At 40.1% G+C, this 25,901-nt stretch overlaps 2 protein-coding genes and 1 non-coding gene across 3 annotated transcripts; 1 reads left to right on the forward strand and 2 right to left on the reverse strand.

The window, feature by feature from the left end:
- Positions 1-42: 42 nt before the first annotated feature.
- On the reverse strand, positions 43-1,990 carry SDH4 (succinate dehydrogenase subunit 4). The gene is made up of 4 exons (XM_089630675.1): positions 1,853-1,990; positions 1,583-1,705; positions 1,434-1,474; positions 43-607 (listed from the first exon to the last, which is right to left on the reverse strand). Exons 2-4 carry the CDS (start codon positions 1,695-1,697, stop codon positions 299-301), a joined length of 465 nt encoding a protein of 154 aa, XP_089486801.1. The 5' UTR covers positions 1,698-1,705; positions 1,853-1,990; the 3' UTR covers positions 43-298.
- Positions 1,991-13,282: 11,292 nt separating this feature from the next.
- LOC149405211 (uncharacterized) lies at positions 13,283-15,238 on the reverse strand. The gene has a single exon (XM_089607792.1). It carries the CDS (start codon positions 15,236-15,238, stop codon positions 13,283-13,285), a length of 1,956 nt encoding a protein of 651 aa, XP_089463918.1.
- On the forward strand, positions 14,646-14,752 carry LOC149405212 (small nucleolar RNA R71). Its single transcript, XR_016295681.1, has one exon. It is a non-coding gene; the product is annotated as a small nucleolar RNA R71 (small nucleolar RNA).
- Positions 15,239-25,901: the final 10,663 nt, after the last annotated feature.

Genomic DNA, 25,901 nt, shown 5'->3' on the forward strand with positions numbered 1-25,901 from the left:
GGATGATAATTATATTGAAAATAAATAAAATAAAATATACAATTATATAAAACTGGAACTGCCCAGTATTTCAATCTTATAGAACAACCTCAAATATTCAAACGGTAGCAAATATTGCATAAAAAGAGAAGAAAAGATTGCAATCCATAACCTCAGAATCACAAGCTCATCTCGTCATTACATTTTACGACACAAACTCGTAGTTATTCAAACCCTTTCAAGTAAACAATTAGTTCTTTTGCTTATTCAAGCTCTTCTGCAACAGAAAAAAAAAAATGAAACCTGTTCACGACTTTCCCTAAAAGGCAAAAGACACGAAAACATCCTTGGCTGCGATGATGAGGAACAGTCTGAGATTCACCAACATCACGGTTCTTGTCATTTCGTGGTGAACGTAATCGGCCAGAATCTCCCTGATCCCGTCGTTTATGTGCCAGAAGAGAGCGAGATTCAGAACTCCGGCTCCAGCCACGTTGGCCAAAGCGGCGTTGCTTGAGACTCCGACTCCGGCGGCCGCGGCGGCTGAGTAGCTGCGGACCCCACTAAGACCTCCAAAGCCACGCCTGTAAATAGCATCGTCGATCCTTACTCGGCGACCGGGAAGTTCCTGAGAGAGAGAGAGAGAGTTCACATTCAGAAAAATCTTAATTACATGATGTGTTAATAGTTTGATGTAACCAATAGAAGCAAATGAATCCCAAGGCTACTTATTGTCTTTTTTAAGGAACGGTTTGAAATATCGATTTCACAGACATATCGGTTATCAATTTCAAAGGTTATTTCACATAAATTTGAAATGTCTTTATTTCAACAGAAATATTGTAAAAGATTTACCAAAATATATTGTTTACGAAGCTTAGAAAAAATTTGGGGAGTGCTCCTTCAAATTCTGGAAGACCCTCTGTCTGTCTGTCTTTTTTTTTTTTTTTTTTTTGAGCTTATGCTGTACAATTAAGCTGTTTCACTTACTTCAAAGGTCTAATTGTATCAATGCCATCGAATAATAACAAACAAGGACACGCTTTGCAGAGTGATAGGGTTGAAAATAACAAAGAAAAGACGAGACTCAAAAGGAATATGAAAATTTGAAAATCTGCCTTGGGTGTTTTAGTGTTACCAATTCTTGATCCAAACAGTTTTTGGCAATCGAAACATAACTTTTCCAAGAGTTACGGTTTCGATTGCCAGTGTCAAAATGAGTACTCAAACAGTGTACCCAAACAGCTAATAGAAAAGTATCAATGGAAAGCCCAATCAGACTAATACTATAAACAATTGAAGTGAAACTGAAACACTCAAATTGTGGTTAAAGACGAAGCTAAAACTTATTTTCAGGTCTTAATTCATATCGTAGATATCATTGTGATTTTTCCAATCTTCCCACTCAAAGATAGTTGATCAATATTCAAAAAGAAGGATAAAAAAAATATTACCTTTGGATTCAAAGCTTGTTCATCCGACTGAGATGGAATACCTTCAACAACAGCAAAAACGGAAAATCAATTTAAAAACATAACCAAAACAAAAAATTTAAAAGAGAGATCGAGCGAAAGTTGCATAATAAATAAATAAACGAAAAAACCTCCAATAAAAGATTTGGAATTTGGGAGATAAGACAAGGATCGGATTGCTTCGATGTTGATCCTGTTCGACGCAGATTGCGTGACGAGTTTACCCACTTTACCGAACAAAGACATAGCGACACCTAAAACAACACCACACAAACCCTAACTCAGAATCGAATTAAGAATCACTGCGATACCCAATACAAACAAATCTGATAGGGAGAGAGAGAATTCGAAATAACAAATCAGATAGCAAGCGATTCTCAGGTAACAGAAGAAATCCTTACTCTGAGTTTGAGCGCGGAATAAGATTTGGGATTTCCGAGTCCCGAGGGATCTTTGAACTCAAATAACCTTCCCTTGCAAATTTAGACCCGACTCCGGAAGAAAGATGATGGCCAATGATGAACAATGTTTGTTTTTACTTTCCGTAAATATGCCTTTTACTTGATAAATTTCATTTTGTAGACCCAAAAGTTATGAAAATATCTCAATTAGACTCACTAGTTCAGAAATATCTAAAATTAGACTTTTGTACCAATTTCGGACAAAAATACCCCCAACCCATTAAAACTCTCTCTTTCTTATTCTCACTCGAAAAAAACAAAAAAAAAAAAACCGCCCCCCCTCTCTCTCAAAATCCGACGATCTCCTCTCAAAATCCGACGAGACCCGACCACCACATCCACAAATCCGACCGTCTCCGACCATCATCTTCAACCTCTCAAGAACTCAAGAACTCAACCACCACCATAAATGTCAAAAAAGGTTAGTTTTTTTTTTATGTTTTTTTCAAGGTTTTAGTTGTGTATGATGATATAATACAAGATAAGTAGTTATTTAAGTTGATTTATATGTGATTTAGAGGTAAAACTAAGTTTTAGAGTTGTCAAATTTTCTGGAAATTTTTTGTTGAACATGAATACATTAAATAAAAAAATACCGGATTTTTTCATTTTTCTGGCAACCTGTCGGATCCGGTCGGATCCTGCCAGATCCCGCCAGATCTGGTCGGATTTCTGGCAGCCTGTCGGATCCGGTCGGATCCTGCCAGATCTTGCCAGATCCTGCCAGATCCCGCCAGATCCTGCCAGATCTTGCCAGATCCGGTCGGATCCTGTCGGAATTTCAGCTTGAATTTCATCGGAAATAGTACTTAAATTTCATCCTAAACTATCGGATTTCATCGGAAATAACGTTAAATTCCGGGTTCTTTGACCTAAATCACCAACTTTTTTTTTTCTAGACAAACTATATCAACATAACTATAAAAGATGAATGAATGAGCATACTAACCCATTTCGACGGGATTGAACAAATTGAATACTCGAAAATGATGAAAACAAGAGGAAATGAGAGAGAATGAGAGATGAAAAATGGTTATACTACCTTGAAAGGTTGAAAGGGTATTTTTGTCCGAAATTGGTACAAAAGTCTAATTTTAGATATTTCTGAACTAATGAGTCTAATTGAGATATTTTCATAACTTTTGAGTCTACAAAATGAAAATTTCATTAATTGGACTTAAAAATGGATTAAATATCTAATTTGGACCTTAACTTAATGAAATATCTTAAAATGGACTTTTGGGTCAAAAGTGGACAAAAATACCCCTAGACTCATTTGAACACTCTAACTCTCCTAACATTTCGCTCTCTCTCTCTCTCCCTCACTCGAAAAAAACGAAATAAAACACGTACGATCTCATACGAGTCCATACGAGCTTATACGATTCCAAACGAGCATATACGAGTCCATACGAGCTTATACGATGGCGCACGATGGAGTTTCCGGCGGCGGTGGATCTCAAAAATCCCAAGCTTCAAAACCAAGTAAAAAGGTGAGTTTTCATGTAATTTCTTGTTAAACTTCATTGAAAATAGTTAGAATAGGGTTTAGGACTTAGTTATTACCTGATTTGAGTTGATTTGAGGTGATTTGGGTCGGATTTAGATTGTTAGGGTTTGAAATTAGGGCCAGTGTACGATGAGATTGATGCATCGTACAATGTCGTACGATGTTGTACGATGTCGTACGATGAAATTCATAGAGCTCTACGATGCGATACGATGGTGTACGATGGGTTTATGTTTTCTCAAAAAAATTGTCGTACGACTCTATACGATGTCGTACGATGCGGTACGATGCTATACGATGATTTTTTAAAAAAATTTAATTTCTTGTTTTACGATGATGTACGATGCTGTACAATGCTATACGATGATTTTTCCAACCCATTTCTTATATTTGGTGTTAATTCAACACAACTTTTGTGTTGATTTAGCACCAAATTTTTTTCCAACTCCAACCACAACACCAAATTTCACACTAAAAATACTATTCACTATTATATTATTATTAAAATAAAACAATCTCTTTATTAATAAATATTTCAATAAATAATTATAATGGTGATATTTTTTTAATTAAGTGATTAAAATAATTTAGTACTTACCAATATTTAACAAAAATTAATATAAATAAAAAAAAAAGATAAATAAAAATAACATTACTAAAAATATTACATTTAAATAATTCAACATAAAAACATACATTTGAAAGATAGATTACATCGTACTAATTATCAGAATTAGTATATTCATTCCACAAGTGCTCAATTAATGCATTTCGAAGTTCAAATCGAGCTCAGGATCAAGCTCAGGGAGATCAAACTCCAGGAGATCAAAATCAAGATTACACTCAGTATTATAATTATCTTGACGGAACTGGAAATAATTTTCCCCATTATTAAATTGTGTTTTAAGTTTTTACTATGTCTTTTAGAATTATGTTATTGTTTTTAGTTTTTATTTTATTTTGTGTGTTTAATTTAAACTTTGTAATCTATGTTTAAATTTTTTATGTTTTACTTGAAGTTTATTTTAATGTATTTTTTGTTGTCAATTTATGAGTTTTGGTGTTTTATATAATTAATGTTTAATGTGTTATTAAAAGGATTTAAAAAAAAAAAAAAAAAACTTTGCCGTGTGATACAGTGCCACTGCAAATATAGCGTGGCACTGTATCACACACTATATTTGGTGATACAATTACAGTATAGTTGGAGCATATCACACGGCAAATATAGTGGAATGCCGTGTGATGGGAGAAGCCCTGAGTATATACTGTTGCGAAATTCTCGCACACGTAAATGCACGTAGTCGCTCAAGTAGTAAAGTTCGTAAGTACGAGTCGATCCCACGAGGACTAGGCTAAATTAAAGATTCAAATTTCACTAGCACGAAGAGAACTTAGGAAACTGTAGTTGAATAGAACACTAAATTTATAAACGAATAAATAAACAGAAAGCAACGGGTTGTATGAATAGCGAGAAGTAAAGACTATGGTTTCACGAGTTCATTCTACGGTTTGGATTCATGGAAGTTACGCACTATCATTATCATTCACACTTTGCTAATCTCACTCACGTTGATCGTGTCACTAAATCTCTCTCAAGCATCTAGCAACCTAAGCATATGCCAAAGTTTTATCTTTCGATCTCAACTAATAACAACAAGGCAAGCAATGAACACAGAAGCATACCACGACTCTATAACAACCTATCTATATCTAGCATAGGAATGTATTATAGTAATTCAAATCAAGAACAAAATCAGCCTAATCTCTTTCAAGCATTAAATTGAAATACGAATCATGCACAAGGTAGTTACTCTTATACAAGCATTAAATTCAGACTTGAATTAAACAAAGCGGTAAGAACGATAACAATTCTACACTATTATAATATGGAATCCATAACCGTTTCATAATCTCGCTACGTCATAGCCCTTAGATGGTTTAGTTCATGATGATGAGAAGAAGAACGATGGAAGAAAAATATGAACTACTAAAAAAACAAATAGACCAACGACATGATTTTCATTAATAAAAAAAACTGGAGTTCAAGAGATTAAAGGAAGGGAATTGGAACTGTGAAAATAATGATGAACGAAATCGATGAAGACGGCACTTTAATCTCTGTCTCTCCCAAAAAACTCTGATTAGCCAAAACAACCTAAGCAAAATCAAAACTAAACAAAAGATGTCTTTCTAGGTTACAAAGGTAGGATTTATAAGTTTCTAGCCTAATTTCGGAGTCATCTGGGCCACGTAATGAGATCCAATGGCCCAAGTTTAATAAAAAACGCGTAATCAGATTCCCAAATTGCATCCATCGCGCCGCCACGGTCAAGAGTCGCGGTATATCGCGGCGCTCTAAGTCTCCGTCGCGCCGCGCTTCTGAACGTGAATGACCGCCATCTGTGACGAGTTTTTATGGCGCCACGCTGGTAACTCATGGCGCCGCTCTGACTATCACCGCGCCGCGACTAGTCAATATCCAGCGTTGACTTTCTTTATAAACCTCAGTTTTGCTCCGTTTCGACTCCTGTTTGCTCCGAAAATGACTTCTTAAGCTTCTCTGCTCCTTTGTACCTGTAAATCATCAAAAACATACTAGAAACTGTCAAAGACACTTGATAACTCGCTCGTTTTAAGCCGAGGGATAGGAGTTTTACGCGTGATTAACGCACCTATCAAATCCCCCCCAAACTTAAACCGTAACTTGTCCTCAAGTGACAAAAAGAAACACAACACAACCTACTCCTAGGTGAAACTTTATGCTTACACACTTCGACTACTAACACTTGCCTCAATTTCAAGTCTCTCGATTAACAATGACACGGAAACCCACGATTTCAAACTTCAAGCTAACTACCCAATGCGAAAGACCTCATACAAGTGAATGTTACCCTAAACCGTTTCAATGTTTCCCCATCTCAATAGCAATCGGACAATCAGGTTTCGTAGCCCTCGCAACCACCATCAAAAGAACACAAAAATCGAACAATAAATGAGAGTTTATTTCGATTCGACACATCCATATGCCTCCTCGTCTCCCTTGATCTCCACTAATGTGCGCATATCCTCTCTAGCTCGTCAATTAGGTCTTAAACGACTTGTAATGTTCAGGCTTGGGTCAAAGGTATGGAGTGAAATTTTTTAATGGCTTAAACACTAACCTTAGCGACTCAATTTCTCACCAAAATTCATAACCCTCATACAAAGTTTACTCACTCTATTTTTTTTAGCACCGCGACGATGGCTTCTTTTTTTTCACGATAATAATCACCTGGCATGGTGTCTCTGGATCTAATGAACATGTAGAGACTAGTCAACGAACGTGTCACACAATCGTAGAAGATTTCACTCATTTCACTCGTATTGACACTCAAGAGTCGCTAACGTTAGGGAGGTTCTTTGTGGGATTTCAAAATTATTGGCTCGGCTTTTTCTGACTAAGTATCGAGAAGGGTATGACGTTCGGTTTTTTGTGAATGGGTTCTAATTGATAAATATTTCCGGGTTGGCTTTTTGGCTCGACAGGTTATACCTAATGCCTATATCATTCTTACTAGATCAATGCGCACTCCATTTCGCTTCAACTAGAGATCAGAGAAGGTTCTAATGTGTTCGGTGTTCTTATTTCAAATAATTGGTCGAGCTACTCATCTAGATTTCCTAAGCTTTGAGACATACATCATTCGGGTCTAACACAGCAACACAACTCAACAAAGTTATTTCACACCAGGTAGCTCATGCGTTAAATTCCACAGTAAAAAACTTAAGACTTTCTAGATCATCGGCAAGCCAAACATTAAAATTCACCTAAGATTTACCTAAACGCACAAACTGAACAAACTCTACCTAATATACAAAAAATTTCCCCCCGCAAATCATTAAGAACTATATACTCCCCCCCCCCCCCCCCCCCCCCCAAAAACTCAGAACTTACATTGTCCACAATGTAATCGAAAAAATAAAAACAGGAAAGGGGACTTACCTTTGCGGGGGTTGGGGACCGCCCCTAATCGTCTCCATCTCGCCGAGATGGCTCGGCATGGAATGGGTCGTTGAAGCCCAGCGGTGGTGTTTGGCTATAGCGATATCTCGGCGGCGTTTGGAAATATGACGGCTGGCCCGACTGATATGGCGGAGAGTGATAATAAGACGGCGGAGGTTGGTGATAGTGAGGTGGAGGCTGCTGGTAGTGCTGTGGTGGCGGCAGATATTGCGGTGGTGGATATTGCACGGGTGGCGCTTGCTATGGATCGTGGTGATAGGGCGGTGGGAACGGGGCCGTGAGCTCCGTTGGGTAGGTGGGGTAGAAAGGCATGTCCTGCTGAGATGGGGGGTCTTGACGTGCGGTCCATGTATCGTAAACGGACCGATGGAATTCGCCTTCAACAACGTGTCGTTGCCCATAAGCTTCTTGAAACGCCATGATTGATGCTTGGCCTCGAACGAGCTCATTGATATTGTGTCGAACTTCGGCTTGAAATGCCTCGTATGCCCCATGTCGTGAGCGCATCTCTGTTCTGAATGCCTCGCCTGCCACCCGCTCTGCTTGCATTTCGCCACGGAGGGATTGAAATTCGTCGGTCATCAGATTCACCAACTCGTCGCAGTTGGCTTGGTTTTGCGGCACGTAATCGTCATCCTCCTCGTCTTCTTCTTCCGCCTCGGGCTCGTATGGCTCTTCCTCCGCAGGCTCCACTTGTCGAATGTTGATGAAGCCCCGCCCGTTCGGTTCGGGATCGCCTCCCTTACAGTTCGGGAATTTCAAGAACTTTGCCGGATATATTGGCCCTGTCAATGCAATCAACTGCTCATTCGCTAGAAGTTTGGCGCCGACTGATCTGCAATGTCCGCACATTGCAGTGATCAGACTCCCATGACCAAGCGACCCAGTCTTGCCCCGACTTGCCGTTCGGATGATGTGATCATGAAGGATCCGCCCAAGATTGATGCCTCGACCCGTTGCAATGGAATATAGTAAGGCGGGTCTCTCAAATGTGATGTGGTGCTTGTGAGTGCTTGGCAGTATCGAGGCGTTGATCCAATATATCCATGCTTTGGCGAAGCGATTCACTTTCTTGATCGAGAGATGCTTTGGAGACTCTCGATGCGTATATCGGCTCGGTTTGGAATCTTAGACCTCACCGGGCTTGCAAAGTGTGGTCAACATCTCCGGGAGCGGAGGGTTCAACACCATCGGTGTGTATGAGTCAGCATGTGGAGGGGTAATCCCGAGGAAAGCGTTGATGGCGCTCGTGGATATGTTGACAATTACCCCTCGGACCCGCACTTCACCAAGATCCGGATCCGTGACGGCTAAGTTGGAGTAGAATTCTCGGACTAACCGAGGCGCGATCGGTGCATCAATGGTTGCCAATTTTCCCCATTTGAGAGCGTCAAGTTGAGCTTTTGCGTTCCCACATATTGCTCGATCATCGGATGGTAAGAATTTGCGCTCGTGAATCATGTTGAACGATTGGAAATCGTCCCACTTCTTCTCCGCACCTTCGACGAGCGTGATTGGTCGACCTCCCGTTGCTTGGCTCGAGGTTCCCGCCATTGTCTTTCGCTTCTATGTCGATGTGTCCGCTGTCGATCGCCGGTCTCGTCCCATTCTATACACTCACAAGATAGTATTAGATAAAAAAAAACACGTCGGGTTTAACCCCGACGTGATAACGTTCATGATAACCAAAACTCAAACTATCCATATCAACAAATCACTAAACGAAGACAAACGGCACGTGAAATCTACTCAAGGACCTAGACAAATTCGTGCAAAAATAATTCTCAATTCTCTCGGGCTTTTCATCAAACACGTGGTGAGCAACAATTTTATCAAAGGAATCCTACTCAAAACACGTTTCTTTAAACCCCCAAACTATGAACAATCAACCTACATTCGATTGAAATCACTCAAGCACAACCAAAGTAAGCAAATCACATCTAAATTCGAAATCCAAAATCTTACCTTGTGATTTTCGGATTTTAGCAAGAACACCACTTAAACACCCAAGAATAGAGAAGAGAGAGTGAATAAAGTCGCTAATCACACAAGTAGGAATGAATTTCATGTTGAAATCGGGGTGAAAACGAGGTTGTGAAGTGAAATTTGGAGAAAAATGGGGTTAGGGTTCGTGCTCAAAGTGAGAGAGAATGAGAGAATTTAAAAAAAATTGAAGAAAACACGAGTTTGTCTTTTAAAACCGCCCAGATTTTTCAAAAATCTCGAATCATCGCGGCGCGCAGATTTTAATCGCGCCGCGATGAAATTTTGTCGCGCCGCCACAGTGAACGCTTAGTAGCGCCATCTGTTTCTGGTTTTTATCGCGGCGCCATGATTTCCATAGCACCGCAACGATGGCGCTTTTTTTTCGGAAAAAATCAAGAAGAAAGAAAAGAAAGAAGAAAAGGACAACAGAGAAAAAAGATTAAAAAAATAAAATAAACTAAAAAATAAAACTGTAAAGAATAAATGCGATGAAAGAAAACGTGGGTTGCCTCCCACGGAGCGCTTTAGTTAACGTCAATAGCTTGACGGGGTACCATGTTTTATTCGGTGTTGTTCAGGTACGCCACGACTTTCTCGTTTTCAAATACTCCACCATAATACGGCTTCACTCGTTGTCCGTTCACCATAAATTTCCCGCCGTTGATGCCTTCGAGCTCGAACATTCCCGATGGGAATGCTTGTATGACTGTGAATGGCCCGGACCACCTTGATTTGAGCTTTCCGGGAAAGAGTCTCAACCGGGAGTTGTAAAGAAGGACTTGTTGTCCCGGGTTGATCTCTTTCGGTACGATGTGCTTGTCATGCCATGCTTTCGTCTTTTCCTTGTAGATCCTCGCGTTCTCGAATGCCTCTAAGCGGAACCCGTCGAGTTCGTTGAGTTGGAGGAGTCTCTGTTTCCCGGCTGCCTTATGGTCAAAGTTGAGGAGTTTCATTGCCCATAACGCTCTGTGCTCAAGTTTCACTGGGAGGTGACACGCCTTGCCATAGACGAGCTTGTATGGCGACATTCCCAACGGGGTTTTGAAGGTTGTCCGGTAAGCCCAAAGTCCGTCGTCGAGTTTGTGCGCCCAGTCCTTCAATGAGCTTCCCACCGTCTTCTCCAAAATTTTCTTTATCTCTCGGTTGGAGACTTTAGCTTGGCCGTTGGACTGCGGGTGGTAGGCCAGAGCTTTCCGGTGGTTAACACTGTACTTCGTGAGGAGCACAGAGAATTGGCGGTTGCAGAAGTGAGACCCTCCGTCGCTCACGATCGCACGTGGTGTCCAGTGCCTTGTGAAGATGTTGTGCTTAAGGAAGTTTATCACCACCTTTCCGTCGTTTGTTGGAGACGCCTTTGCATCGACCCACTTTGTCACATAGTCGACCGCGAGGAGGATATATTTATTGCCGTATGAAGATGGGAATGGTCCTATGAAGTCGATTCCCCACACATCGAACGGCTCTATTTCCAGAATATTTTTCAACGATATCTCGTTCCTGTTGGAGATATTTCATGTTCTTTGGCATCGATCACATGTCTCCACGAAACGCCGGTAGTCTCGGAAAAGGGTTGGCCAGAAGAAGCCACTCTGAATCACCTTTGCTGCTGTGCGGTTGTGCCCGAAAGGCCATCCGCACTCTAAAGAATGACAGTGTCTGAGAATAGAAGGAATCTCATCATCGGGGACGCACCTTCGAATTATTGAGTCAGCGCATTGTCGATAGAGAATCGGCTCTTCCCAATAGTATCGGCGCGCGCCGGAGAGAAATCTTTTCTTTTGGTGGTGATTATAGTCTGGTGGCATCTCGTTGCTCACCAAGAAGTTGATGATGTCGGCATACCACGGCGTTGCGCTTGCTTCAACCACCATTACTTCCTCGTCCCGAAAATTATCGTCGATGGGCGTGCTTCGATTGGGTACGTGCGTGAAGTCTTCAAGACGCGAGAGATGGTCGGCGACGTTGTTCTCTGTTCCCTTTTTGTCTTTTATCTCCACATCGAACTATCGGATTGCCACGTGGTCAGTGTAGACGATGATCTTATTACCGATGACATAGGGCCGGAATTTGTCAAAGGCAAAGACCACTGCGAGGAGCTCTTTTTCTGTGGTAGTGTAGTTGACCTGAGCCTCGTTGAGGGTTCGACTGGCGTAATATATCGTGTGGAACACCTTTCCTCATCGTTGCCCAAGGACTGCTCCAACGGCGAAGTCGCTGGCGTCGGTCATGATCTCAAATGGCTCACCCCACTCGAGTGCGACTATTACCGAGGCCGTGCTCAACTTCTCTTTGAGTGTGTTAAACGCCTCCATGCACTCATTGGTGAAGATGAATTTTGCGTCTTTCTCGAGGAGGCCACAAAGAGGCTTTGTGATCTTCGAGAAGTCTTTAATGAATCTCCGATAAAATCCCGTATGCCCCAGAAAGCTCCGCACGCCTTTGACTGAGATGGGTGGGGGTAACTTCTCAATCGTTGCAATCTTTGCTCGATCCACTTCCAGCCCTTGTGATGATACGCGGTGGCCTAGAACGATCCCCTCATTCGCCATAAAATGACACTTCTCCCAATTGAGGACGAGATTTGTCTCCACGCATCGATCTAAAACCCTGGACAAGTTCTCGAGACACACACCGTAAGTGGAACCAAAGACAGAGAAGTCATCCATAAATACCTCAATCGTGCGCTCGATCATGTCCGAGAAAATGGCCATCATGCATCTCTGAAATGTCGCCGGTGCATTACACAAACCGAAGGGCATTCGCCGAAAATCGAATGTGCCATACGGACATGTGAATATCGTCTTCTCTTGGTCCTCGGGCGCTATAGCAATCTGGTTGTATCCGGAGTAGCCATCAAGGAAGCAGTAATACTCGTGGCCGGCGAGCCGATCGAGCATTTGATCAATGAAGGGGAGAGGGAAGTGATCTTTCCGAGTGGCGGTATTGAGCTTCCGGTAGTCCATGCAAATTCTGAAACCGGTGACACTTCTCGTTGGGATGAGCTCGTTGTTGTTGTTGTTCCGTATCACCGTCATTCCACCTTTCTTAGGGACACACTGGACCGGGCTGACCCAAGAACTGTCAGAGATGGGGTAGATCACTCCGGCGTCAAGCCACTTCAGAATTTCTTTTCGCACCACTTCCTTCATTGCCGGATTGAGCCTCCGTTGATGCTCTACGGAGGGCCGGATATTGTCTTCCATAAGGATGCGATGCATGCAATAGGATGGACTTATTCATTTGATGTCGGAAAGAGTCCATCCGATTGCATGCATATGGGCCCGCAACACTCGCAACAATTTGTCCTCTTGCTCAGCGTTGAGGTGATCGGAGATGATGACAGGTAGCGTTTTCTTCTCTCCGAGAAACGCGTAGCGAAGGTGACTAGGCAGCTCCTTTAGCTCGAGCTCCGGGGGTTCCTCTATGGATGGCTTGACTGGTTTTGAACTTGCCCCCAATTCCTCGAAATATCTCATCTTGTTAGCTTCGAACCCGTCCATGTACATTACGTACTCTAAGGCTGCACATGTAACAATATTATCAGCAAATTCACTTGAGTTCATAATGCATACCTCAAGGGGTTCTTCAGGGCGGCACGAATGATCGTTGATGATCGCATCACAGACGTCTACTCGGAAAATGTCATCGCTCGCCTTTGGGTACTTCATGGTGTCGAAAACGTTGAAGACGACTTCTTCGTCTTGCACTCGTAGCTTAAGTTCTCCCTTCTGAACATCGATCAATGCACCTCCTGTGGTTAGGAATGGTCTTCCCAGGATGATGGGAATGTTCCTATCTTCCTCCATGTCGAGTACCACAAAATCCGCGGGGAAGATGAACTTGTCCACCTTTACGAGGACATCTTCGATTATCCATCGGGGGTGCTTGATGGATCTGCCGCCATTTGAAGCGTGACCCGTGTAAGCTGTACCTCTCCAATGCCAAGTTTTTGGAATATGGAGAACGGCATGAGGTTGATGCTGGCTCCCAGGTCGCATAGGGCTTTCTCGAAATATAGATCTCCGATGGCACATGGCACCGTGAAACTCCCCGGATCTTTCAGCTTCGGAGGGAGCTTTCTCTGGATTATCGCACTACACTCTTCAGAGAGAGTGATAGTGCTACAATCGTCGATCCTACGCCTTTTGGAAAGGATGTCCTTCAAGAACTTTGCATAGCTAGGCATTTGCTCGATGGCGTCAGCGAATGGGATATTGATTCGGAGTTGTTTGAGCATTTCTAAGAATTTCCCGAATTGCTTGTCGAGCTTTGCATTCTTGAGTCGATGAGGAAATGGCACTGGAATAGGTGCGGGCAGTGGTGGTGGTGGTGCAATCTTTGGTGATGGAGTTGTTGATGATGCTACTTCACCTTCGGCTTTAGCTTTCCCTTTGTTGGTGTTGTCGACCACCAACCCGCTGCGAAGAGTGATCGCATTACACTGGTCCTTAGAATTGACATTGGTGTTGCTCGGAAGGGTGCCTTGCGGTCGCACGTTGAGAGCTTGTGCTATCTGCCCCATTTGCGTCTCAAGGTTTCGGATCTGCGCCAATTGATTATGGATCTGTGTTTGAGACGTGGCAATGAACGATGTGAGCAACTCCTCCAGCTTATCTTTAGGGGCAGGCTGATTCTGTTGATGGCGTGTTTGGAACTCGTGTTGGTGATGCCCTTGTTGCTGATTCTGGAACGCATGAGGAGGTCGGTTCTGAAGGAAACCTTGTTGTTGTTGAGGTGGTGCTCTCCATCCTTGGTTGTAATGATTGTTCAGGGCCCCATTGTTGTAGTTGTTGGCATTCTGAAATGGGGGCCGGTTGTTGTAATTTCCCACGTAATTGGCGTTCTCTGGATGAACATCATTTGCATGAGGGCAATCGTCGGTATAGTGCGGCCCGGTACACCAAAAACACTGCTCTGGTGTAGTTTGTGCGACGTTGGCAGTAGCTCTCATCTCTTGAAACTGCTTCTTCAGATCCTCCATTTGAGTCAGCATTTCTCTTAATACTCCTGCTTCGCTATCAGTCGTAGCCGCTTGTGGTGTCGCGAGGCCATCTTTCATGAGTCTCCTCTCCACCGGGCATTGCTCATTGGAGCATGCTATTTCTTCAAGAAGGGCGTGGGACTCTGATGGAGTTTTGGTTAGTACCGTGCCTCCTGTAGCGGTGTTAACCAATGTTTTCGTCGATGTAAGGAGTCCGTAGTAGAATGTTTGGAGCTGGACCGGTAAAGTGATCCCATGGTGGGGACACTTCCTCAACATCACTTTGAATCTCGCCCAGGCTTCGGGAAGCGATTCTCCATCCCATTGCCCGAAACTGTGGATCTCGTTTCTCAGGCTAGCAGTCTTCTCAAAGGGGAAGAACTTTGCTAGGAAGGTGTTGCACAAACCGTCCCATGTGTTGATGGAATCGGCGGGCAGGGAATTCAGCCATGCTTTCGCTCGGTCGCGAAGCGAAAATGGGAACAAACGAAGACGGATAGCGTCGGCGACAACGTTATGGATCTGGAACGTGCTACACAATTTGTTGAAGTTCGCGATGTGTTCATTCGGGTCTTCGCTTGGGGTTCCTGAGAACTGATTCTGTTGGATCATATTAATCGTTCCCGTCTTGATCTCGAAACCCCGGTTCCCATCAATGGCTGGATTGACTATGGCTGAGCGATACCCATGAGTGGTGGGTAGAACGTAGTCAAGGAGCGGTTTCTCTTCTTTAGCCATGATCAATTCTTCGATGTATTGCTTCTTCTCTTTTCTGTTTTGCTTGCACGTTTTCTCTATCTCAAGATCGATTGGAAGAAGACTGGATTCACAGTCTTTTCGCATGTACCTTCACAAGTAAACACGAAAATAGATGAGAAACAAAATTAAAATAAAGTTCAAATTGAAACTAGTGAATTGAATCTCAATTGAAAACTTAGTCCCCGGCAACGGCGCCAAAAACTTGTTTCAAAATTCTCGCACACGCAAGTGCACGTAGTCGCTCAAGTAGTAAAGTTCGTAAGTACGAGTCGATCCCACGAGGACTAGGCTAAATTAAAGATTCAAATTTCACTAGCACGAAGAGAACTTAGGAAACTGTAGTTGAATAGAACACTAAATTTATAAACGAATAAATAAATAAATAAACAGAAAGCAACGGGTTGTATGAATAGCGAGAAGTAAAGACTATGGTTTCACGAGTTCATTCTACGGTTTGGATTCATGGAAGTTACGCACTATCATTATCATTCACACTTTGCTAATCTCACTCACGTTGATCGTGTCACTAAATCTCTCTCAAGCATCTAGCAACCTAAGCATATGCCAAAGTTTTATCTTTCGATCTCAACTAATAACAACAAGGCAAGCAATGAACACAGAAGCATACCACGACTCTATAACAACCTATCTATATCTAGCATAGGAATGTATTATAGTAATCCAAATCAAGAACAAAATCAGCCTAATCTCTTTCAAGCATTAAATTGAAATACGAATCATGCACAAGGTAGCTACTCTTATACAAGCATTAAATTCAGACTTGAATTAAACAAAGCGGTAAGAACGATAACAATTCTACACTATTATAATATGGAATCCATAACCGTTTCATAATCTCGCTACACCATAGCCCTTAGATGGTTTAGTTCATGATGATGAGAAGAAGAACGATGGAAGAAAAATATGAACTACGCAAAAACAAATAGACCAACGACATGATTTTCATTAATAAAAAAAACTGGAGTTCAAGAGATTAAAGGAAGGGAATTGGAAATGTGAAAATAATGATGAACGAAATCGATGAAGACGGCGCTTTAATCTCTGTCTCTCCCAAAAAACTCTGATTAGCCAAAACAACCTAAGCAAAATCAAAACTAAACAAAAGATGTCTTTCTAGGTTACAAAGGTAGTATTTATAAGTTTCTAGCCTAATTTCTGAGTCATCTGGGCCACTTAATGAGATCCAATGACCCAGGTTTAATCAAAAACGCGTAATCAGATTCCCAAATCACATCCATCGCGCCGCCACGATCAAGAGTCGCGGTATATCGCGGCGCTCTAAGTCTCCGTCGCGCCGCGCTTCTGAACGTGAATGACCGCCATCTGTGACGGGTTTTTATGGCGCCGCGCTGGTAACTCATGGCGCCGCTCTGACTATCACCGCGCCGCGACTAGTCAATATCCAGCGTTGACTTTCTTTATAAACCTCAGTTTTGCTCCGTTTCGACTCCCGTTTGCTCCAAAAATGACTTCTTAAGCTTCTCTGCTCCTTTGTACCTGTAAATCATCAAAAACATACTAGAAACTATCAAAGACACTTGAGAACTCGCTCGTTTTAAGCCGAGGGATAGGAGTTTTACGCGTGATTAACGCACCTATCATATACCTCCTTTTTTTAATGATATATTCGACTTTTTTTAAATCATTTTTGGTATGGAACTTTGTCTAAAGAAAGAAAGGATTATTGTCCTCACTGAATAGAACTGTCTAAAATTATTGTCTTCATTCACACCTTTAAAAAAAAAATCTGATACTTAATTGGAGTAATTAGTGAGGAAAAAGTTGGTTCACACATTAGTCTTTATCCTTCCAGAGATTACATTTTGGAATACTCTGGTATCAATCAATCGATGAGTAACCGAGGAATCCGAAAGCCCGGATATCCGAAGATCCAAAGAGCAAGAAGCCACCGAGGAATCCGAGAGCTTGGAGAAGCCTGACGCAAGAAGTAAGGAGATCCAAAAAATAAGAGTGTGGATGATCTGTGGCTGAGCCGAAAGGTATGTAACTGAATTCCTCTTATGGTATTGTGTTTGCCAATATATTAGATCTGTTGTTGTTGAATGATTTTGAATATTCTGGTAATTATTGTTTACGTTAAAGATTAGTGATTGTTCGCGTTTTCTTCTATTCCGCATTTGTAAACATATTGTAGAGTTAAGAGATTGGTTACCCAATAAAAAGTATTGAAACGATCGTTCGTGCTCAATACATGAGAACCGTAATTGACCCTTAGTGGAAGTAATTTATCCATCAAAGTGGTATTGGAGCAATCATTCGTGTCTGATACCCGACCTTATTTCTCCACAATTTGTATCAAAGTGATTGTTCGTGTTTGATACCAACTTGTTACTTCCCATTACACGTGGACGTAGTTATATTCTTCCTCGGAGCCCCTCAAGTGAGTAAAACTGCCAGCCTGCCTTGTCGGGCCGAGAAGGTTCTCGATGGTGGCTCTATCGTTTCCTTGTCTCATGAGGTGGTTCGTCAGTCAACGAACACTTTCGTCGAGTTCAACGATGCGGAAGTCTCTCAATTTTTGCTCTGGGATCGGGCTTGCGGTCTCGTTAAGATGCAAATTTTGATTCCTCTGCGCTAGTCGGCGCAGATTGTATCCGGCACTTTCTGCGCGAGAGTTCTTGCCTCTCCCGGACGTGTTGGAAATTTGATCGTTCATGTTTTCTCAACTTTGAGAAAAATTAGATTTTTCAGAAGAAGATTGGAAGAGATTCGGGTTGTTTACTTCGGGAAGTCCACTTCTTCTAACGTCAAAATATTGTGACGCTAAAAATTGAACAACAATTGAAGACTTCGTGTGGTTCGACAAAATGTAGGATCAAATGCCCACGCCCGAACCAGGTTTGTAGAACTCGAAAGTCATGAGTAATCTCTCCTAGCTCAAGAACGTTATGCGTTTGACGTAAACAATGTTTAAAATATCGATACCGATATCCATACCGAAATTTTGATTTTACGGATATATCGAGTATCGACGGATATTTTATAATAATTTCAATACCGACTACCGATTATATCGGTGATATATCGATTACCGACGGATATATCGACAAAAATTTTATAACAAAATATAATTGAAAACACCCAATATATATGTCTCCAAATAATTATCATATGCTACTAATTCTTAATATGCACTCAAATATTACTTATAATTAATTAATGATAAAATTTATATTTTTAAAAAAATTATTACAAATAAAAGTATGATTAATTATTTTAGTAATTAAATAAACTTACATCTATATATGTATATAATATAAAATGTATATATAATATATACATTTATATTCTTGCTTATATCTATATATACTTATATATATAATATATATGTGAACTTCTTGCTGCGTACAGTACGATTAAGAAATATATAATAATATGTTGTGTAAGTGTATAAAAGTAAAACATGCTGAGAAAAAGTTTTATGTACTTTCTTTAGACTTTTGAAGATATAGTGATGTGTTAAAAGTCCCACATCGCTTGCTTAGTGACTATTCTAGCTTTGATGTACTATACAAATACAAAAGCCATTTCTCCACTACTCAGAGCTATTGGGCCTGCGCAGTTTTTGCGGACTCGTGAGAATAATTATTTTTTTTAACGGTTTTTTAACGATATTTTCAAGGTTTGGTTTTCAAATTCAAAATATCGTGATATTTTTCATTTATCGTTGAAATTTTCGATATTTGAACGAGTTTTCATAAAACGAAATGATTGTATTTACCGAGTAACATTGGTCGTAAAGACCTGAGAATAAGAAGATCAAAATAAGCTAGAAGGAGGTGCCGTCGGCGCACGCTCCGACGCTCAACATTACTCTGATTACTATGAGTGAAGTGGGGATGCCGTTATTCTTTGAGAAATTTTTAGAGAATCGAGCATGATCAGAGTGAAAGCAAGTGCGAGGGGTCTTCAACATCGTTTCACGACTCTGGAATCGAGTGATTGTGTTAGGAAGAATTGTGTACCTTTTGCCTCTGGAGTGATCTATTTATAGTGGTAGGAGGGCTGAATAGAGTCCTAAAAGTCAAATTGGGCAAAGACAAACCGCACACGGAAGGCCTCGCGCGCGCTCAAGCAAATACAGGCACGCGCGCCTGTTTTCTCGTTGGCGCGGCACACCATGTGAGGGGCGGGATGCGCCTGGTGGTAGGGATGACAATTTGGTCCCGACACGAAACAGTTACAACACGATTTAAAGCGGATTTGGATCTCAATAAATGGGTCGGTTCTTAATTGAGTAGAACAGACTAACACGATTAAATAATGGTTTAATTAGTAATTCCACCACAACACAGTTTGTTTTTTTTTTTCCGTCAACTCTCTTTCATTTATACTACTTTTTAAAACACATCTGCTCTTTCATACACAATAAATTTTCATATTATATTAAGATTTTTAAATATTAAATAAATACTTTCAATTTTGTATGTGAGTAGTGTACAACAAATTAAGAAGATTAACTCTATGATTCAAACTAATATAAGGACTTGATATCTATTTAGAAATTAATTTTACAATAGTTTTACAAAAATAAATATAATTATGAACAAACACATAGAAATAAAAAAAATATAAATATAAAAAAACTTGTGGGTATTTGGTTTCTAAAAATATTAATAGGAGAGTCAGAGCATATGAGAATGAATCATCTTTAGGAAGATTGAATTTAGATGTTATTAGGGTTATAAAAATTAAATTTAATTGACATTATTTAATAAATTAATTATCATCTGATCCAAAAATAGTGTTTTTTGAATTAAATGTATTGTACAGATGTTTGATAGAAAGTAATGTAATATGATAATTTGTTTATATTAGTATATGTTATATTATGTCTTATCCGATATTTATATAATAGTCCATGGTTGTACATGTTTTATATACCACATTATTAAAAAAAAAAAAATCAATGATGTTGTGTTGTATACTCTAACTCGAATTTTATTAAATTGTAAATAAGTATTATGTACAGCAAGTGGGCCTAATGAATATTTTGGGCAATTCTATTACTTGATAATATATATATATATATATATATATATATATATATATATATATATATATATATTATTAAGTTCAACCAAAATATTTCCATCTCTAAAACAAATATTAATGAGATTTGTTAATAACTAACCTAACTATAACTATAAAGAGGATATTAAAATAGTAGTCAATCTATTAGTTTATTTAGCTAAATAGCCAATATTAGATAGAATACCAAAAATACCTTTTTTCTCTAACACTACTACAAATATAGTTTTTCGGTGCGGATGACTTTTGGGTGCGACTTTTCGCACCTAAAAGTCGCACCCAAAAAGACTTTCGGGTGCAAAAAGTCGGACCCAAAACTCAAACAAGCACTGGAAAATTTTCGCGAATTTTTTTAAAGTTGGGTGCGACTTGTCGCACCCAAAAGTCCGTTAAAACTTTTAGGTGCGACTAAGTCGCACCCAATACTTTATCCAAACTATTAGGTTCGACTAAGATTCATTGGGTGCGACAAAGTCGTACCCAAATTCTAGGTCAAATCTATAAAATAAATTTTCTATACGATTTTCATTCATATAAACCGAGCCTCTCTCTATCTCTCTCTCTCTCACATTCCGACCCTCTCTTCGAGTTCTCTCCTACCACCACCACCAGTCCACCGTCTCTCTCCGACCACCACCGACGGTACCCCTCCCGGCCTCTGCTCCCGCGGCGAGCGACCACCATCGACAGGTCCTTCTTCTTCGGCCGAGCTCTCTGCGCTCGGGACCCGCTTCATCTCTCCCGTCTCTGCGCTCAGGACCCGCTTCATCTCCGCCGTCGGCCTCCTCGTGTTCGGCTTCGGCTTCGGCTCGGGCTCGGCGATTTCAAAACTGTAGTTTGTTTTTTCCTTTTTCTGTTGGTTTTTGTTAGTCTGCAGGTTGATTTCAAACTCAATGTGTATGTGTGTTTTTTTTCTTTTTGTTTCAATTGGTTTGGCTAAACCCGGGCAACGACGCCCACGAACTCTCGTGGAACTCTCGGGCTCCGTCACAGCACCGCCGTGCCCTCTTGCCTCTCGCAGCCTCGCCGTGCTCAAGCCCCGCCTACAGGTTAGCCTCTCGCAGCCCTTTTAATTATGTGTTTTTAATTACTTTAGATTAATTGTAATTAGTATAATTAGTCTAGTAGTTAATTAGTTAGGTAATTAAATAGTTTAGTTTTATATGTATATGTGTATTAATAATGTAGTTAGTTTGATAATTGTAAATCTTAAATATGATATAATTATTAAAATTGGTAAATATGATATAATAGGTAAAATTGATAAAATTGTTAATTATGTAATTGAAATTAATTTGATATAATTTTAAAAATTGTTAATTATGTAATTGAAATTAATTTGATATAATTTGTAAAATTGGTAAAATTGTTAATGTAATTGAAATTAATTTGATATAATTATTAAAATTGTTAATCATGTAATTGAAATCATGTAATTGTTAATCGCCTCAGATGCACCATGTGCATCAGACAACGCCGCCATCAGTTTCAATGGCAGATGCTCAGACGACGCCGCCAGCTTCAGCAGAGTTCCAGCGAGAGCGTACGAGCGGCAGTGCACGAGGAGGTAGCAGCAGTTCCGGAGGAAGATTTGGCGGAAGAGGGAGTAAAACATTCAAGGAGTGGTTTACAAACGAGGAAAGGGAAAGGGAAAGGGAAAGGGAAAAGATAAAGAAAAAGAGTTGCACCCAATGGCCTTTGGGTGCGACTATTCGCACCCAAAGGTTTGTCGGGTGGGCCTTTGGGTGCGAAAAGTCGCACTCAATGGCCTTCCCGCGGACTTTTCCGCTTCACTTTTCTGACTTATGGGTGCGAAAAGTCGCACCTAAAAGTCATGATCATCGGGTGCGACTTTTCGCACCCACGACCTTTAGGTGCGGACTTTCGGGTGCGAAAAAGTCGCACTTAAAGGTATCATTGGGTGCGACTTTTGACTTTTAGGTGCGAAAAAAGTCGCACCCAATGCTTTTTTTTGTTCTAGTGTAACTTCACCGTCTCCATCAAAGCACGTATCTTATAAACAGCCTCCATTTATTCTTTGCCTGATCTCGTTGGAGATCATGAGAGATCCGTTGACAGTGACGACGGGATAACCTACGACCGGGAAAGCATCGAGAAGTGGCTAGTCTCCGGCACGAACCACTCTCCGCCGCCTGATCCAAGCCTGGTGCACCTTCAACGCCGTCAAGAGGATTCTGACTCCGAAGCCGATCGCTCCAATACTCCGGTGTCACCGAATTTCTCGCCTTGGTCATCCTCTCCGGAGATTCCGACTTCGAAGCCTCCGGTGAGCCGATCCGAAATCGCCAAGCTCCTCCGATCGACTCAGTCCAAATCCGCCTCTCTCTGGCAATTTCAATCCATCTCTGCCGAGAGTGAGGCCAACAGACGGTCGCTCCAATCCTCCGGCGTCGCCGAATTTCTTGCCTTGATCGTCTTCTCCGGCTATTCCAACTCTGAAGTCTCTGGTGAGCCGATCCGAAATCGCCAAGCTCATCGGGTCAACTCAGTCCAGATCCGTTTTCAAGAATCTCAGATGGAAGTAAATATTTAATCATTCAACGTTATTCATTTTGGCTTTATATGATGTTTTAGGGAAAAATGTTATTGTCATTTTTGGAGCTTTGGAGTTTGTGCATATTGTAGATCTTAAATTTGACTAGTAGTAGTGTGTGAGGGTTAAAAAAATGAATAAATCTGATGAGATAACTTAATCTGATGTGTGATATGGTATAAACAAGAATGGTAAATCAAGATTAACTTTTGCTCTTGTTTCGGTTAGTAAGATTTATTGTTGTTCTTGTTATGGTTAATAAAATTAGCTGTTGTTCTTGTTACTCTTAACAATTTACAGTTGTTCTTGTTATGGTTAATAAGATTTGTTGTTGTTCTTGTTACGATTAATAAGATTTACTGTTGTTCTTGTTACGGTGAATAAGATTTATTGTTGTTCTTGTTACGGTTAATAAGATTTACTATTGTTCTTGTTGCGGTTAATAAGATTACTGTTGTTCTTATTACCGTTAATAATATTTATTGTTGTTCTTGTTACCGTTAATGAGATTTACTATTTTTCTTGTTACCATTAATATTATTTACTCTGACAGTTAATAATATCAACCCTTAAGAGTATTATTGGAATATTAAAATTTTATTATAACAAATTGGATACTTTCCTAAATATGTTAATAGTTTGGCTATAATTTTAAAGTAGGGGCTGTTTGGGCTAGTTATTTAGTCCGCCCAATATTAATCTCATTAGATTATCAAATAATTAGCTAATTAAGCCACCAAAAGTAAAGAAATTAATAATTAGACGATGTTTTGTAAATTTTTGATAATAGCCACCAACAGTTATTTACACCGATGAAAATATGTAAATACCCAATAATTATTCATTTTTGAGGAGGGAAGTTTCGGTGGAGGTCGATAGAGATGACCAATTCCTCGTCGCCGTGGTCTCCGAAGTGAACTTGGTGGATTCAAATCTCAATGAGTGATGGCTATTTGCTCCGACAAGAATGTCTTTTGCTCGCTCGACATGCAACCGACTAGAGAGAAGCTGTTCATAAGAAATTTGGCCACATCCGATGTCACGGGAACGGATCATGTCATCCTAAAAATGACCTCGGAAAAAGAGATGAAGCTCACGAATGTTCTCTATGTGTCTGACATTAGGAAGAATCTAATTTCTGGAACTCTACTTTGTAATCATGAGTTTAAGATAGTTTTTTAGTCTCAAAAGATTATATTTAGTAAGAATGGGATGTATGTGGGTAAGAGCTATGTGAAAGATAACATGTGAAAGATGAATGTAATCGTCATTACTGGCAAAGAAACTATTAATGGGAATGGTTTTTCTACGTATATGCTTGAGTCATCTAATTTATGGCATGGTAGGCTTGATCATTTGAATTATGACAGTTTGCTTGAATTGATTAATTTGGATTGCAGACCCAAATTTAATATTGACTCTAAACACAAATGTGAGATATGTGTTGAAGCCAAATTAACTAGAACATCTTTTCACAGTGTTGAAAGAAAAAGTGAGTCTCTTGAATTAATCCATATCGATCTATTTGATTTAAATTCACGCCAACGAAATGTGGTAACAATTATTTCGTGACTTTCATTGACGATAGTACAAAATATTGTTATGTCTATTTTACTTAAGAGCAAAGATGAGGCAATCGAGAAACTTGTCATGTACAAATTAGAAGTTGAGAATCAACTTGGTAAAAAGATTAAAATGGTGCGAAGTGATCGTGGAGATGAATGTCACTACTACAAAAAAAATTAAAGGGCTTTAGAAGAGAAAAAAAGTCACTTCTAAAGGCCAAAAAGTTGCTTCCAATAGACCTTTAGAAGCGACATTAGAAGTGACAACATGAAATTATTCACGAAACACTCCACCATATTCTCCTCAATCGCAGTGTTGCCGAACAAAAGAATCACACTCCCAAAGAAATGATGAATGCGGCATTGCTAAGCTCCGATTACCACAAGAAATGTGAGAGGAAGCCATCTTGTCAGTTAATTATCTTTTAAATAAGATATCTCAAAAAAAAGGAAAAATCTTCATTCGGATTATTTAAAGGAACGAAGCCTTCCTATAGATACTTGCGAATGTGAGGGTGCTTAGCCAAAGTTTTGGCACCCGCATCTAAAAATATGAAGATTGATCCGAAGACCGTTGATTGTGTATTCATTGATTATACACATCATATTAATGTTTATCATTTTATTATGCATGGATCAAAGAATCCTAAGAATCATGATATACACAAAGGTTCTATTATTGAATCTAAAAATGCATCGTTCTTTGAACATATTTTTCCTTATAAGTCTAAGGATGATGAACCGAGTTCGTCAAATTAAAAATTTGAGTTGATGAAATATCTCAAGAGATTGAAGAATCCGAAGATGAGATGGAATCTGAAGAAACTCAGAGAAGTAAATGAGCTAGGGTGGAAAAGTCATTTGGTTCTAACTTTCTAACCTATATGCTAGAGGTCAAACCTCAAACATATAAAGAGGCTGTAAATTTAGTCGATGACCACTTATGGAAGGATCCCATAGGAAGTGAAATTGACTCTATCGTGCATAACCATACATGGGAACATTAACCTTCCACTTGGAAGCAAAACTCTTGGTTCAAAGTGGATCTTCACAAGAAAGATGAAAGTGGATGGCTCAATCGATAAATACAAGGCTACACTTGTAAGAAAGTATTATAGACAAAAAGAATGTGTTGACTATTTCGATAATTATTCTCATGTGAAGAGAATAACATATATATGATTGATTATTGCCATTGCCACACTGCGCAATCTTGAAATCCATCAAATAGATGTTAAAACTGCTTTCTTATGATCTCGAGGAAGAGATCTATATAGATCAACCCAGAGGTTGTGTTGCACCTGGACAAGAGAGGAAAATATGTAAACTGGTCAAGTCTTTGTATGGCCTTAAACAATCTCCAAAGCAATGGCATGAGAAATATAACGTGTGATAATTGTGTTTACATTAAAACCAATGAACACGGTTATGTTATTTATTGTTTATATGTACATGATATGCTCATTGTTGGAAGAATGAGAGCGGGATTAAGTCCACGAAAGATATATTGAACTCTAGGTTTGACATGAAGGATTTGGGACTAGCCGATACTATC

This window comes from Urtica dioica, chromosome 2 (genome assembly GCF_054948205.1).
Source record: "Urtica dioica subsp. dioica isolate 48M chromosome 2, U.dioica_male_clone48M_v1_H2, whole genome shotgun sequence".
NCBI lineage: Eukaryota > Viridiplantae > Streptophyta > Magnoliopsida > Rosales > Urticaceae > Urtica > Urtica dioica.